The sequence below is a fragment of the Protopterus annectens genome, chromosome 10.part0, assembly GCF_019279795.1.
Source record: "Protopterus annectens isolate FY-2018-M chromosome 10.part0, PAN1.0, whole genome shotgun sequence".
Taxonomy (NCBI): Eukaryota; Metazoa; Chordata; order Ceratodontiformes; family Protopteridae; genus Protopterus; species Protopterus annectens.
In genome coordinates, this window is record NC_056744.1 from 379,637,799 (window position 1) to 379,655,298 (window position 17,500).

A 17,500-nucleotide genomic window follows, 5' to 3' on the forward strand; every position below is an offset into this window, starting at 1 on the left:
GGGTTCATTAACTGAACCCTTATCCGAGTATTTGGAACATAAGTTAAAAAAACTGTTGCCATATGTCACAGCAAGAATACGTGACACACAACAATTTTTGGCATTGTTAGAAAACTTAGCAGTTATGCCGGAACAATATTTGGGTACTTTGGATGTATACCTCTATACCACATGACGGTGGTATTGAGGCAGTACACTATTGGATGTCACAATCAGGACTGTTTTCAGTACAAGAACAAGAATTTTTGATTAAAATACTACAGATAGTCCTAGAACATAATACTTTTACATTTAATAATGTATGGTATATACAGGTTAAAGGTACGGCTATGGGGGCAACTTTTGCCCCCACATATGCTGACCTCTTTATGGGGTATCTTGAAGTACAATATATATATACAATTCCTGATTGTTTCAAAGATTTGCTGATTATGTGGCGGAGATATTTGGATGACTGTTGGGTAGTGTGGGGTGGTAATGATGAACAATGGCAGCTGTTTGTACAATATCTAAATAGCAACAGGTATGACATCAAGTTTATAGGAGGAATACACATCCAGGAGGTCCAATTTTTGGACGTAAACATTATTAAGGGAGAGTCTGGTTTGGTGTATACTGACCTCTATAGAAAACCATATTCTAAGAATGGATTTCTTTATGCTAATAGCTGCCATCCACCCCACACTATCCAAAATATACCCAAGTCCCAATTTTTAAGGGTGAGGAAGATTTGCTCTTCAGAAAGTCGATATCAATGTCAAGCAGCAGAACTTAAACAACGGTTTCACAATAGGGGATATGGCAACAGACAGATACAACAGGCCTATAATGAGGCATCCTCCATGGATAGGACTCAGTTACTAGTGGATAGGGAAGGGTACCAGTCAATATGTAAGGTTTATAACAACATATGGAAGTAATACTTTCCATATTCGAAACATATTGTCTCAGCATTGGCATATATTAACATCAGATGGGTTCTTCAGTAGATATGTAGACAAGGAATGTCATTATGCATATAGGAGAGGCAAAAACTTGGGTCAGCATTTTTCTTCTTTTTAAAAAAGGAGTAACAAACAAGGTCACTAAAACTGTCACTGTGGGGAACACTTTTTGTGGTAATTGTAAATATTGTAAAGTCATGGCCAAAACAAAGTCCTTCACTTCAGTCAATACAAAGAGAGTTTTTGATATACGCCATTCTATTACTTGCAATAGCACTTGGTTAATATATATGGCTGTGTGTCAATGTGGTGCTTTTTATGTGGGGCAGACTTCTTGTTTATTTAAACAAAGAATTGCCCTGCATATTAGTGATATAAAATGTGAACGCACAAGGAGTGCTTTATACAAACATAAATTATTACATGCAACAGCACATTTTGTATTTATAGGATTGGACATGGTGGATATACCCAATATAAGTGATTGCAGAAGACATGAATTATTGACACAGAAAGAAAGAAGGTGGATAGTACAACTGGGGGCATTGTTTAAGCCAGGACTAAATGACCATTGGTGATTAACAAGTAGGTTATGATGGATTTAGATCTTTTTAGATATGTAGATACATATCAATGTATTAGTACATGTATATATACAAGTGTATGTGAATATCTTATACAAAATATTTTTTGTGTATATATATATATATATATTTAATACTTCTATTTCTTTTGGTTTATGGTCAGGTTGAATCTAATGGTAAGGTATAATATTAGTGGCATATTTTGGGTCTCTCTTTTTTGAATAAAAAATTATGAGGCAAGTTAGATATAATTTTACACATAGGGATATGTTCAGTAGTTGTTAGTGTTTTAGGCTTAATAGGTTAGGGTTATTTAGAAATAGCACTCATCATTAGGTTACACAAATACATAAAATAGCTTAACTTAAATAGGGGCTGCACCTTTAAATCTTTAGCAGCTTCAAAGGGATATAATCCGGGCCTTGGCGGTGATTATACACTGAGGCCACCGGTCTGTGCATCTGTGGGCAGATTTGCCTAATAAAGTGGTTTAAACTCAACTGCTGTTACTTTTTTATTTTATTATGAGTGCTGGAGCGTTTGTGGATTATATATATATATATATATACATATGCATATGTATACATACACACACACACATATATATATATATATATATATATATATATATACACCCACACACACACACACACACACACACACACACACACACAGACATATATATATATATATACATACATATGTATACACCCACACACACACACACACACACACACATATATATATATATATATATTAAGATGACACATGCATGTACAATGTAGGTAAATTTAGTAGTGACTTGTATTAATGGAATCACATTCATCATTTCTTTTGGGTTCATAAAATGGCTGATTTGTCATTTAATGAGATTCTGCCCTTTTGTTTTGAAATGAAAAATAATTTTTGCAGCTTGTAAAGCCATAAAAGCTGTTGTATGAAAATACTTCAGAAACTATGTTAAAGAAAGGGAATGATATAGGTAATGGTAAATATATAAAAAGTGCCTAATACATACTGACCCCCACAAATGGTAAGGAAATTTATAGTTCATGGGAAAATGTCCAAACTGTGCTTTAATTTGATTATATCCAGCTTACAAACAGTCTGAAATGGGTGTGCTGACTTGGTATAACCTTTGGAAGTCCTTGTGCAGCCACTACCATATAACAACTCAAATGATTTGACAAGTGCCATGCTAATGCATACCTCTCAACCTCTTAGCAAAAATAATCTGGACAAGCCCTAAATAAAGGGACAACAAAGGCCAAAAACAGGGACAGATTTTAAACATTTCTTTTAAAAATTTAGAAAGGTGTAGAATAACATAATATTTTGAAGAATTATGAAGTCTAAAACTTAAATGTATGCCATTATTTAGTGACTTCAGTCCTCAGTGATTTGTCAGAACATTACAGATTTTATGAGTAACAGATAAAAAAAGTATGAGGCAAAAATTTGGACAGTTGAGAGGTATGTGCGTGCGCGAAGTCTTTCTCATTATGGTAAGTTTAACAAGCAGCTGAATCAATAAATCAAAGTAATTCCCTAAAAAGAGCACATAATGTCATTTGAAAACTAATTTAACTGTAGAAAAGTTAGTTGTTACACAGAATCCTGAAGTGACGACGTACAGTGTGATTCTTCTGCAAAGTCAAAGTCCAAGTTTCAGACATGTGTGCCCATAAAGACCTGAATCAGATGGAACCATAAAACAATTTTTTTTGAATGATTTATCATTTGAGCAATATATTACATAAGTGAGTAAGTGACTCCTCACTGTTGCAATTTGTTCAGAAAACCAATTCTTCCCTAAGATTCATAAATATACTATGACACTAACACACTTAACCAGACAACAGTCCCACGTCAACCCTAAAAAGGGACAAATTGTCTAGTGAGCTTACCTGGATAACAAATAGGTAAACTAAAAATCCCACTAATAGTTGCTCAGTTATTATGTTTTTTTTTAGTTTTTAATATAACAACACTTATTCTACAATACCAATGAGCTAGTAAGGCAAAGTATGTAGACCATCATCCCTACAATTGGACCACCTGAGGTGCACACAGTTTCCTCGTTCTGTTCTCATTCCATAAAGTCATAAAACGTTTTAGGCTCATTTGGCACAACAATGGAGCTCATCCTGTTTGTATATTAGGGTAATGCAGTGACCCAGTAAATTAATTGCTTCCACTGATGGGAGCTCTTCCATTTCAACATGTAGGATGACTATGAGATTTGGCTGTACAATAGTGTTACTGTGGTGAATATGAAAACTGCATATTCTAATTACGCTCTTCTCTCTAGTAAAATTATATATTACTAAAAACTGATTAAATCGAAACCAATTGTCGTGGGAGGGCTTCAGAGGCATGGCAGTAAAGTATATATCAGCACATACATTTATAACAAATAAACAAGGCAAGCATTATCATTTTCTAAAATACTGGAGTCTTCTCCTGGATCATATTTTAAAAGAACAGATAGATAAGGAAATACAAATTATTGAGAGTGTAAATTTAAAAGGGCAAAACACATATATTGTATGTTGGTGTCTAATATTAATCCCTTATATCACAGTAATAGACAGCAAGTAAAACAAGGCACAATATTAATCAGAAAGTCAGTTCAGTAGCACTTGTACACAGTGTACACACAATGTTCATTGTGTATTAGATCCTTGATCTACATCATACATTTTGTTATACCACTAAAATTATCTTGCTATATGATATATCTAAATACGACTGAATTTTATTTCATTGTAACTGAACTGATGCTTTTATAATGACTGGAATTGAAGTATGTAAATAAAACAAGAGAAGAAAGACAGTATTTGAAAAAAAAGTATGAAATTCTAATGTCAGGCATTATTTACTGACTAGTAACAGAAAACCAAAAATGTTATAATCGTCAGGGCAATAATATGAAACAAAATCAGGGCGATTCGGTAAAATCAGGGCCAGTTGCGGGTTTTAGGTGCCAATTTATGAGTCTCATAAACAACTTGGAGAATAAAGTTAGGAGCTGTGGAGATCCTTGCTGAAAAAGAGAGAGCCATGGCATCAGACTTTAAAGGTTGTCTCAGTCCATCAATTGTCATCCAGTTCAATATGACCTCCAAAACAGTCCTCATCTGGGTCTGAGTAATTCACATGCTTCTAAAGATAATGAGGTGAGGCTGAGTGTCATTAAAACAAACACTTTATTGTAAACTTCTACACCAGAGCAACTCACCAAGTAGGCACCAACACACTGTGGATAAAACTGAAATCAAGAAGGAGTTCTGTACAACCCCACCACTAGAACGTTCGGTAGACAGAGAATGGGTTAACCCTATCTTAACATCACCACCAATGTTTTTTTCACACGTAGATCTGATGAACTTTCATGTTGACTACATGCATAGAGGCATAAATTCTGTACAGCCTACTTTTATTGTTAATAGCTCTTTTAGCTTGGAGGCTCATTTCCTTTGGTTACTCTATACTGATTCCTGCCAAAATTTATGATTTTTACTTTGAATATGCCCATATTATCATTATGATTTCCCAAACCAGATTATTTGTTTAGAATTACATCCTATCTCTATGATATCAAAAGTATCTGGCCTTTTTTCAAATCCATTTTAACTTTTAGCAAATTTAATGAATATTTTGTACTAGTCTGAATGTGACTTTTAGTGTGCTTTTATTCCAAGAGGGGCTAACAAATTATATTGCGTCATTGGACAAATTTTATAACTGGCAAAGCATTTCTTCTGATTAATACAAATAATAGCTAAAATATTAGATTTTCTTGTACTGATGCTAACAGTTTATTCTAGACTGTGTACTCATATGCAATTTGTTTTGTAAAATATAAAAAAGATAAGTTGTGTCCCTGGTGGTATGACATACTTGCGAAACCACCATTATGACCTTATCAGTAAGTAGGGTTGATCTAAGTTATTTTAAGCACTAACAAGATTTGCAAATGAGAAACTGTTGGTGCTGATCTGCCTGAATCTGTTTGATATTCTAAAGTAAAAAGCATACCCCCCCCCCCCCAGGAAAAAGTGATCTTCCTCTGTTGTTACTTGATAGCAGTACTATACAGCCATTATATTAGTAGTTCTATATAGCTGGCATATTAATAGGTCCTTCATTACTGTTAGAGGTTCTTCTAATTTTAAATAACATTATGGTATATCTCGCAATTGATCAGATTTTTGCAGAATGTCCAAATTTTTGCCTCACATTTCTGATTTGTTCCTCATAAAATGTGTGTTTTTTTGGTGATTCACTGAGGATTGCAGTCTCTAAATAGTGATCATACATTTGCGTTTCAGATTTCATATCCTTCAGAAAATGCATGCTAATACAAATCCTGTTATTCTAGCAATCTTCTAAGTTTTTAAGAGCAATATTTAAAATCTGTCCCTGTTTTTGGTCTTTGGGCTGCCATTATTTTTAGGCTTTGCCAAGATTTCTTGAGCTAAGAGGCTGAGTGGTATACATTATGGTATTGCTATGCAATGCACTTAAACCTTTCCAGCTGTTACAGTTTAAAGCACACAGTAACTTCTGATGCTAAAGTAATTGAAAAAAGATTGCTCTGAATGCATGTGGACATAGAAATATTCTGAAAGAAGACAAACCAAACTTTATTAAATCTGCCCAGAGCTGCAGCTAACATGCGTGAAGCTGACTCCGGTCATCAGCTCAACTCCTAGCCTTCTTCCATTTGTCCCATGACGTTTGAACTTCTCTAGTAATCCAACATGTTAGTACTGCTTCTAGAAGTGTATTTCAAAGACATGTCAAAGATCACCAGCATCTGTGAAATACCATTTCATTAAGTCAGCCTTGAACTGTTGCACTTTGAGCTGGCATCACTATCCTCTTACATCCTTATATCCGTCATCTCTGCATAAATTTGAATGACCTAATGTCTTTCACTACAAGGACACCAAATCTGGACACAGGTTTACTGCTACCCTGCTCACTGAAGTTTTTAACTGGTACTTCAAGTACTCAAAGACACCACAAGGACAATGTTTCAGGAGAAGTGGCCCAGTAAAACAGGAGCTGGTAACAGTACAAAACAGGCCTTAATTGGCTCTATGCAGGGGGAGGTAATTGAAAGTGAAAGCCTACATTTTTATTACAGGTGCTGAAGGTGAATTATTCTACAAATAATTATTTTTAACAGTATCTTTCTTTTTGTATTACCTCTCTTCAAATAAAGCTACAGAAGTTGTATTTAACATTTGTCATTATTAAATGTAATGACATATTATGCAATCTTAAATAATACATGAGCCAGATCTTTCAGAAACATTCCATTTAATGACTTAAGGTATAGTCATAGTGTCTTCTTTATTTGTTAAGAAATATTCTGTCCTGTTAAATGGCAGCTGAGAATAACCACTAGGAAATATGGAACATATCTGCACCTTGTAAATTGCATTAAGGAAAACAGGAAAATAAAATTAAGAAATTGGCAGGTAACACTTCCCCTCCACATCCACTGGTAAGGCATTTGTGAGTACCACACATTAGTAGGTGTGCCATTTATTCCAATTTAATTGAATTTACAGTCACTGCAATAACAAGCAACAACAAAATGAGAGGTAATTATATAACTGGACGCAATCACTGAAAGTGATCTCACTTACCCATTTAAGTTATAATTCTTACATGTGTGTTTATCTAATCAGTAAACAGCTGTTTCGCTACAGCAAAGAAACACTATTAAACCCAGGATCACTTCTACTTTCAAAAAGTAGTGCAAATAAAACAAATTAATAGTGTTAGACTATACCTACCTGTGCTTCCCCTCGCTTTGTCTGCTCAGGCTAGAGCCCCCTGCATCTATGGTTGGCTGAGGGCTCCACTCAGGCAGAAAGCTCTTCCTCCCTTCCAGGATGAGTGTCAGTAATACGTTATTCATCCCTCCCACCTCTAACAGTCTACTCAAACCCTGGTCACACAGGTCAGCATAAGGGCTCCAGTTTTCTTTTTCTTTTTTACAGCCTTGTAATTGAATGTGGTAGTTATGGTGCTGGAAAGGTCTGTAACGCCCTGCAGAGCATGGCAGCAAGACGGATTTTGCTCCTATGAAAAAAAAAATGCCTTTTAAATGTGACCAAGCATACCTTTGGTCATTTTTTTACAATTAAAAATGCAGATGATGCCCTGGTGGCTCCATATTCTGGACAACAAATGAATCCAATTGTTCAGTCTGCAGACAATGCTGTCTGCAATTCTTTCAATCGATTCAGCATCGTTATGTGACTGCTAATGTTTATAATTACCATCTCTGACTAGAAGACTTTACTTCAGGGTGCATGAGCCAAAATAAGCATTATCTCTTCATTTCTTAGGTGTCCATGGAGCTACAAAGCCACTTCCCAAAAAAAAAAATGCAGCTGACATGCATGAAAGTAAGTGTCCAGAGACACCAAAAAGGATATGCATTAAACTTCACTTATTGATCCCTGAAATACCCAAATTAAATCCCATCCTATCACATCAATAACCACAAGATGCTACATTCTGGGTACTGAAAGCCATATAATTTTTTTTTTTATTTTGGATTTATTTATTTACTTATTTTTTGAGAATAATAGGTTAATTGGTGAAAATCCAGCTAACTATCCTGAAGGGTCATTTTTAAGGCTAACCAGTAACCTAATGCCAAGATCAAACCCTGCACCTTGTGTTTATGAGGTAAAAATCTTAGCTATTATGCCAATGAAGTTGCACAGCTACAATGTCTTACTGGTATTCCTGCTAGTTTTAAAATATGAAATATTTTAACTTACGAAGGATGCTTGTTGTACATGACGGGAAGAAATTCATCTACGGGCAACATTTTACTGAAAGGTTCTGCTGCTACTAACTTATGAGCACCCTGTAATGAGATGGCATAACCCAGGGTCCAGTAAGAGTAATCTGCTTCGACCAAGTTCATTACAGAAGGAACTGCCTTCTCTGGATGTTGCACCTGCATTCGCTTACGACCAGTGTAACTACAGAAAGAAAAAGACAAAAAGCAGAACATCAGTAACTGTTGTATCTAACACAAATTCAAACATCTTTAATGGTTTAAAATCTGCAATAAGTAATCCAGACAACATGGCAGTAGAACCAGCTCAGCAGATAGTTTCAGTAAAATAGATGTGGATTAAACTGATTTGAAGAGGTTACAGAGTAATCATTGTATCACAGGCACATACATACATACACATATCTATATATATATATCTATAAATATATCTATAGGCACATACATACAAGCATACCTGTATATAGACAAACACACATCTGTCTAGCTATCTGTCTAAATATATAAACATATTTTTCTCTCTCTCTCTCTCTCTCTATATATATATATATATATATATATATATATATATATATATATATATATATATATATATATGGGTCCCCTTCAAAACATCTAAAACCCATAACATCTAATTTCATAACATTGAGACCAGAACATCTAAAAGCCATAACACTGAATTTTACAACATCTAACAGTACAAATCACATGAAAATAGCATCCCCTCCACATATAATGACATATACTGAACCAAACTACCAAACATGCTTTTTACTATGCTTCTGCACAAAGGCTTGATATAGTGGGGTTAGGAAATTAACTTTTTTCCACTGTAGTGCGATGTTGGAGTTGGTATATTTAATTTACGCCCCCCCCACACATGGGGCAGAAACATAGTAAAAAGTGTGTTTGGTAGTTTGGTGTCAACATATGTGGAAGGGATGTTATTTTCTTATGATCTGTAGTGTTAGATGTTATGGGTTTTAGATGTTCTGGTCTCAATGTTATGAAATTAGATGTTTTGGATTTTAGGTTCATAGGTAGGTACTAGGCTATCTTCCTGAAGGTATTTATAAGCCTAGCTGGAAAGTGTTGGCTTTCGCCGCCCCCTTAGATTAGTTCCCTGTGTATCTGTCCAGCAGAGCCATTGAAGTGATCCCCGGGGTATACTTTGTTTCCCATCCACTCGTCAAGGTTTCTCTTGAAGAGGGTTAGCGAAAAGCTCTGCCTAATGTAGACTGGAATCCTGTTCCAGAGCATGGGAAGTCCCTGGGACAGGAGTCTATCCCTCCAGCAAGTCCTATTTATTGTTGTGGTGAGGTTTAGATCTCTAGAATGTGTGGCTCAAGGGGATATGGTTTTCTTTAGGTGGAGCATGTCCATCAATTCTGGGTTGGACATGGCCTTGTATGTCAGGCAGCGATCACTTCTGAGTAGGCGGTATGCAACTGAGTATAGCTGGAGTTTCTTCAGTTGAGCTGCATAGAGCATCTGTTTGAGGCCAGTGATCCTCTTGGTGAGGTACTTCTGTGGTCTTTCCAGCTGTTGCAGGTGTCTTGTAAGGTACATCCCAAATGGGGTGTTGTACTATATGATGGGTCTGATGAGTGATGCATATAGGGGCACAATGATCTCCTTTGATCTGGATGCAAACCCTTTTGTGATTAGGTGGGCCACACAGAAGGATTTTCTCACCACTTTGGCAATGTGATTGTCAAAGGAGAGGTTAATATCTACTTGGTTCCCCAGATCCCTTATTACATCTCCTGTATTTAGGGGGCTAACACCTATGTGGTAGTTTGTGGGTACTATGTTTTTTCCAAAGGAGATGACTATGCACTTTTTGGCATTTAGCTTGAGGCCATGGTTTTGACACCAGGTATCTGTCTCAGTGAGACCCTTTTGGAGGATGTCTGTGTCAGCCAGAGAGTCAATTATAGCCCCTAGTTTGCGAACTTCATCAGCCATAGTCCTCATGTGCTTGACTGTACCTCTGAGAAGTATATGCCGAACAGGAGGGTCATAGGACTGAGCCCTGGGGAACACCACTTGTAACCGGTTTAAAGTCAGACCTAGCTCCCACAAATCTTACCATGTGGGTTCTGTCCATGAGCCAGTTGGTAACCCATCTCATAACGTAGGGGTTTATGTTCAGGCTGGTGAGCTTGTCTATAATATCTGAATGGGGAATGGTGTTGAAGGCCTTTGAGAGGTCTAGGTAGGCTGTGTGGACCACCTTTCCCTTGTTTATAGCCTTGGTAACTGTCTCAAAAAAGTCCACCAGGTTTAGGATGCATGATCTGCCCTTAACAAAGCTGAACTGGGTAGGGTCCAGTGTTTGGAGGTTTCCAATGTCTCTGTTAATGAGATCCATGATGATGTGCTCCATAGCCTTGCAGACTAAGCTAGTCAGGCTTATAGGACGATAGTTCCCGAGGTCTGTTGTGGCTCCACCTTTGTGGAGTGGAATAACCGTTGCTGTACGCCACTCTATGGGCATGTAGCCTGTGGAGAAGCTGAGTTTGAACAGTGTGTTTAGGAGAGGGGTTAGTTCATCTTTGAGCTCGTGTAGGATGCAGCCTGGGACACCATCCCGTCCCATTGATGCTGTGTTTTTGGTTTTGGAGAGGGCTGTTTTAACCTGAGTGTCTGTGATTTCAGGGGCACTACATTCTTCTGGTATGATCATGGGCCCTTTTGAGGGTGAGAGGGGGGTGAAGTTTGCACTGAAACCTGTCTGCCAGGATGTTGGCAATATCGGTCGGTTCAGTGTATTTTGTGCCATTCTACACTAACTCTGAGCAGATATGAGAATTGCCACTTAGATTCTTGACATAGCTAAAGAATGTCTTGTGGTTATCTTTGGAGTCCTTGGCAATTTTTCTTTCAAAGCTAGCCTTGGATGATTTTATGAGGGATCATAGTTTCTTGCTGATACTGATCAGGGATGACTTCCCTTCTTGGGATTTTACACATTTCTGTACTATTTTCCTCCTCCTATTGTATAGCTTGTTTATGGCAGGGGTCCACCAGACTGGTTTCCTTTTTTGGAGGAGTGAGTCTTGGTTTTGCTTGGGATAGCATGATCCATGCACTCTTATAGGTGCCCATAGAGTGCATTTGTAAAGGATTTTACAGCTTGGACAGTGTTATCCTTTAGCATGGGGGCTTTGAAATTTTCCACCTCGTCTTAAGTAATGTGAAGTTTGCTTTTGAAAAGTTTCACAGTGGTTTCTTTGACTGGGGGTGGGGGCGGAATGTGAATATCCAGAGTGATTAGTTTATGGTCAGATCTAATCAGTAAGGGGTTGACCTCCAGCGTGGAACACCGGTCGCTCATGTTGGTGATGACCGGGTCCAATATGTTGTCACCTCTGGTGGGGGTGTTAACCAGTTGATCCATGGTGTTAGAGTTTATAAATTCTAGGAAATCTTGGGCAATGGAGTTAGAACTTGAGTAGTTCTCCCACTTAATGTTTGGGTAATTGAAATCACCCAATATCAGGGTGTTTCGTAGGACATTTATGTTTCCCAGTGTTTCCAGAAATGCAGAATGGGGGTCCTGGGACATGGTGGGTGATCTGTGGCAAGCTACAATTTGGATTGCAGTTTTTCCCATTGTTAGTTGCATGTGGATGATTGCTGAAGCATCGCGCTGTGCCACTAACCTGGAGACGTGGGCATCCTTGATGAATATGGATACACCCCCGCCTTTTGTATTTCGGTCTGGGTTTTGTGGCCAAAATGTATGGCATGAGTTGTAGCCTGGTAGTGTCGGGGTGCTCTCTGAAGCCTTAAACCAGATTTCTGTTAATGCACATATATCGATTTTCTCCATACTGAGGAGTGCCTTGAGTGCATACATTATGAGGTTCAGACTTCTGGCACGGAGTAGCATAACCCTCAGTTTTTTGTTACTTTGTGTACTACATGAACTACAAAATGAACTGGCACCTCACCTAAGTGTCATGCTTAATCATAGCCTCACCTCAGGCTTCGTGCCCACTGAGTGGTGCACAGCTACAGTTATCCCACTCCACAAGGGGGGATCCACCTTGGATCCCGGGAACTACCGCCCCATCACTCTGACGAGCCTGATCTGCAAGGCCATAGAATGTATTCTCATGGAACTTATAAACAAAGATATTGGCAACCTTCAAACACTGGACCCCACCCAGTTTGGGATCGTGGAAGGCCGATCTTGTCTCCTGAACCTGATTGATTTCTTCAAATCAGTCTCCAGAGCCGTGGATGAGGGTAAGGCAGTCCACACAGCCTATCTGGACCTTGCCAAGGCCTTTGACACCATTCCCCACTCTGGAATCATAGATAAACTTACTAAGCTTGGCATTAATCCCTAGGTCACTCGATGGGTTGCCAACTGGCTTACTAACAGAACCCAGACTGTAAAAGTAGCTGACTCTAAATCCATCTCCAGACAAGTAGCAAGTGGAGTACCTCAGGGTTCAGTCCTGGAACCGCTCTTGTTTGGCATCTACTTCTCTGAAGTGCAGGCCAACACTAAGTGACTCTGGCTAACAAAGTTCACAGATGACTGCAAACTGGGAGCCATTACTGAATCCCCAAATGATGTGGATACTCTACAAAAGGGCCTTACAGAAACAGATTCTTGGTGCCAGAGCCATGGGCTCAAGCTCAATGCCAAGAAATGTATAGTTATCCCCTTTGTGAAAAAAAACATGTACCCGTAAATTACCACATAGGTGGCAGTACACTAAACACCGAAAGTGTGATAAGAGACTTAGGGACACAGGCAGACAGTGGTCTCACCTTCAATAACCACATCGCCACAACAGTCAGGAAATCCTTCTATGTGGCACACCTCATCACTAAGGGCTTTTCATCCAGAAAAAAGGAGGTCATTGTCCCACTGTACTCATCCCTCATTAGACCAATTATAGAATACAACGCCCTACTTGGTATGTACCTCTCAAGACATCTGCAACAACTGGAAAGGCCTCACTAAAAGAATCACAGGCCTAAAGCAGATGCCCTATGCTGACCGCCTTAAAAAACTCCAGCTATACTCTGTCGCATATCGTCTACTCAGAGGCGATCTCTGCTTAACATACAAGGCCATGTCAAACCCAGAGCTGTTGGACATGCTACACTTAAAGAAATCCCAATCCCTCAGAGCCACATGCTCCCTGGATCTAAACCTTGTCATTACAATAAACAAAACATGCTGGAGGGATAGGTTCCTGACCCAGAGACTCCCCAGACTCTGGAATAGACTGCCCATACATGTCAAGCAGAGTACCTCCTTGGCCTCTTCAAAAGGAACCTTGATGATTGGATGGGAGAAAGGAAATTCACCCCGGGGATCAAGTCAGTTGCCCTGCTAGACAGGGGGCCATGGGAAGTAAATAGTGTGGGAAGAAATAGCCAGGGAGTTGTTATGGCTAGGCTTGTATAGGCCCTAGGGCCGATAGCCTAGTACCAACCTATGAACTTGTGCTATTTACAGCAGTGGGTTTGTCTTTTGAGCCTTTCCTAAAAAAGGCACTATGGGGTGGCAAGAGCCTTGGCCAGTATTCGAAAGCCTAAGGGTGACAGGTGCAAGCCATCTCTAGTGAAGCAGCATGGCCTGTTGAGCATGTTATCCCAGGCTGACAAGACACTGGATCCCCTTTGAATGACACCAGAAGCTTAGCCAATTGTTGAAATTGATCATTTTTTTCTTTATACTGTGATATCATTCTTGGTGAGGGCAGAATACTACTCAGGGTCAGGTTCATACTGGCCTGGGCTAAGTGATCAGAGAGCTCTTCCATGTCTCTTTTCATGTAGTCCAGGGAGGTATGGCTCAGGTCATTCACAGCAACATGGACAATGACAGAGTCACATTTGAACTTGTTCTGGAGTGACCTGAGTGCTTGTCTTATGTGGCGGATCCTGGCAGCTGACAGGCAGCTAACAGTAACTTTCTCCTTGTTCAGCCTAGTGAGTGGGATGTCAGTGTGCCTGACTACAGAGTCAACTATTACTAGTATGTTGGGTATGTTATTTTGCCTTAAGGGCTGTGATTGAATGGGACACTGGTTTTGTGAAATATGTGTTTCATGGTTTGTGTTGGGGGGTAGAGATTGCTTGGATGTCTGCTTTGGAGGTTTCTGTTGCCTTTGCAGATTTTTATTTAGAATCTCCAAGTATGTTTTCGTGTATTTAAATGTGTTTTTTGCCGGTGCTGGTTTCATAGGTCTATGTGAGACTGGTGGTGCGATGCAAGTAATTCTCTTCTCCTCTTGACTGCCTGGTCCAGTCTTGGGTTGAGAGAGCTTAGCCTCCAGTTTGGCTGTATAATTGCATCTCTCACATCTATTAGTGTTTGGTGGTAGGAGGAGAGGGTTGTCTGTGTACGTGAGGCAGTTGTAACATTGCCTCAAAATGCCCAGATTCACCAGTTGGACCAGAGAGTACACCTGAAACTGCCCTTTGGACATGCCTGGATAGGTACAGTGAACTGTTTTATTGATTGGCTGGTAAGGTCGAATAGAGAGTCTTGTCCTTCTCTACAGTATAAGGGGTCTAGTGCTAAGGATTATTAGTGCTTGCTATGTGTTTTGAGCAAGTGCTGGGCTGGGAAGTGAATGGTTTCAGTGCTTAACTTCAAAGTTTGTCTAGTTCCAAGGGAAAAATTGAAGAGTAGACTTTGTGGAGCTGGGAATAGTTATACCCCAGCTAACCGGTGCTGCCCGGCATGCAAAACAGTGCAAATGCGGGTTTTATAGCAGGGAAATGACAGAGATAGAAATTAGCCCAAAATGGCCAATAAACTACTAATTTCTGGGCTGAAACCACTCCTCCAGAGACAGACAGGCTGCTCAAAGCTCCCTCTCTCACAGTGAACAGAGAAACTTGCTTCTATCCAAGTAAGGTATGGGAAAACACAGAAACTTGTAACACAGCCCTGAATTCAGCACTAACCTGAAAAATGGACTATACTAGCTCAGAAAGGTGGGGAAAACAAGTATTTTTTTTTGTTTTTCTTCAGAAAAGAAAGCAGATACAATAAAAAAAAAACACTTTAAATGCACATAAATGGCTATCACACTTGAGTGTGTAGCCTACAACAGTTAAACAGGTAATTTAAACACAAAAACAACTTTGTTAAAGTGCAGGCAGTAAAATACATAAGTACAATATGTAGCTGAAACAAACTTTTTAAATAACAGAAACTCTAAAGTAAGATGTTTCAAAGTAGACCTATATATATATATATATATATATATATATATATATATATATATATATATATATATATATATATATAAGTGTGTGTGTGTGTCTATATATATATATATATATATATATATATATATATATATAACTATATATATATATATATAAATATATATATATATATATGTGTGTAGGAGTTATACAAATAATCAAATGTTTTTGGAATGTCAAACTTTTTTTATGCTGGCAGAAGGTGTTAAGTCTGAGCAAGATCGCAAACAGTGGGTATTGGGGAATTTGCCCTTTCCACCTGTGTGGGTGCAGGAGGGCTTGCTCCCCTGAGAAAAACAAACACACACACACACACACACACACACACAGTTATATCTATATCTATATCTATATATATATATATATATATATATATATATATATATATATATATATACATATACATATATATGGTTGCAGTTCATGAGTGTGAATGTTCAACTGCAGTGTCTGTGAGATCACTGTACATTGGGACTAGGAATTGTTTCCTTCTTTGCTGTTGCTCCATGACTTAGTTTATGTAATTAACAAATAGTGGGGGGACAGGTGTCCTTCCCTGCATAAAAATGTTTTTATTGTTGATGCTTTTCTTATTTTGTCATTTAATTTAAAATTATCAATTTGTTTGTTCTTGCTTATGAGTTTCCCTGTTTCATTAGGTAATACTATAGAGAGACAGACATATTTACTGTCAACAACACCATGCTCTAGTAGCATAACATTTGAGTAAACAAGCTACTATACACACCATTTCTTCAGGTAAAAACTCCAAGGATAACGTACAGTTCATTAACTGTTGTACCTAACACAAATTCAAACATCTTTAATGGTTTAAAAGATGCAATAAGTAATCCATTTGGTCATCTGCAGCCTTGAGTCGGAAAACCCACGTTGGACCCCAGTTTACCACCTCATGTCCTCAGTGTAATTTTTAATATGCAGGAGTGCCTGGATATTCTACCAGTCCTTTACTAAAAACAGACAATATGTTTGATCTTTCAAGGACAAAGGGTTTCACATCTGCAATGGTTCTTTAGGTTAGAAAGGGAATGCCTTTCATGCATAAAATATCTAAATGAACTGGTAATAAACAGTTCTGAAGATTTTAAAGGCCGTCTCCCTTCTTTCACTGCAACCACAGATGTGTGTTCTTAAAGAGCAGGTTCCATAGGTTTTTCACGTATCTCTGGAAAAAACACATGCTGAGACCTCTGTTCTGCTCAGTAGATTTGGTACATAAGTACTTACTGGGCTATTCATCTGTGAATATTTTAAGATGCCCTGCCACATTCCCATGGCAGTTTTTAGCCCTTATATTTTGTGTAAGCATAACCCAAGAGGTGCGCAGAAAAAGAATATTTTGGGGCACTTACTTTTTGTGTCTTTTCATGAAGGGAAGTGGGTGCTAAACCAGTGTGTGTGATTCTCTATCCATTCATCCACATTTCATTTGAACAAAGTAAGAGAAGTACTTTGTTTTATGTGGAGTCAAAAACTGTGAAAAAGAACTGGTAATTTCAGTGATCCCTTGATCGTGTGTTTCTGCTACCATAAATGTGTAATTGGTCTGACTGAATAGGATTTTTGAGGTGCTATACACGAGACAGATGTTGCCTCTTTGTAGTCTGTTTGACACTGAGAAGAGGGATAAAGCTTTGAAACAGTCTTCATAGTTTTTTGATTTAGGCCCATGGTTTTTAGTGAGGAAAGCATTATGGTAATTCCAGTTGAGACAAGGATTTGGACGGGTGCATACTGAAAGGGGAATTATATTCAGTGATCAGCCTAATATGATCAGGGTATGTGGAATGATTACATCATTGGGCATTGATGCCACACCTTCAGATATAACTTATGAAATGAAAAAGGAGTGTCTTACAGTA

The 17,500-nt window shown here is 38.4% G+C and overlaps 1 protein-coding gene across 1 annotated transcript in view; it reads right to left on the bottom strand.

The window, feature by feature from the left end:
* COLGALT2 (collagen beta(1-O)galactosyltransferase 2) overlaps positions 1-17,500 on the bottom strand; it is a 1,144,817-nt gene that overhangs the window by 52,102 nt on the left and 1,075,215 nt on the right. Inside the window, exon 11 of the mRNA XM_044085299.1 lies at positions 8,341-8,547. Coding sequence (XP_043941234.1) covers positions 8,341-8,547 — 207 coding nt within the window. The remainder of the gene's footprint in view (positions 1-8,340; positions 8,548-17,500) is intronic.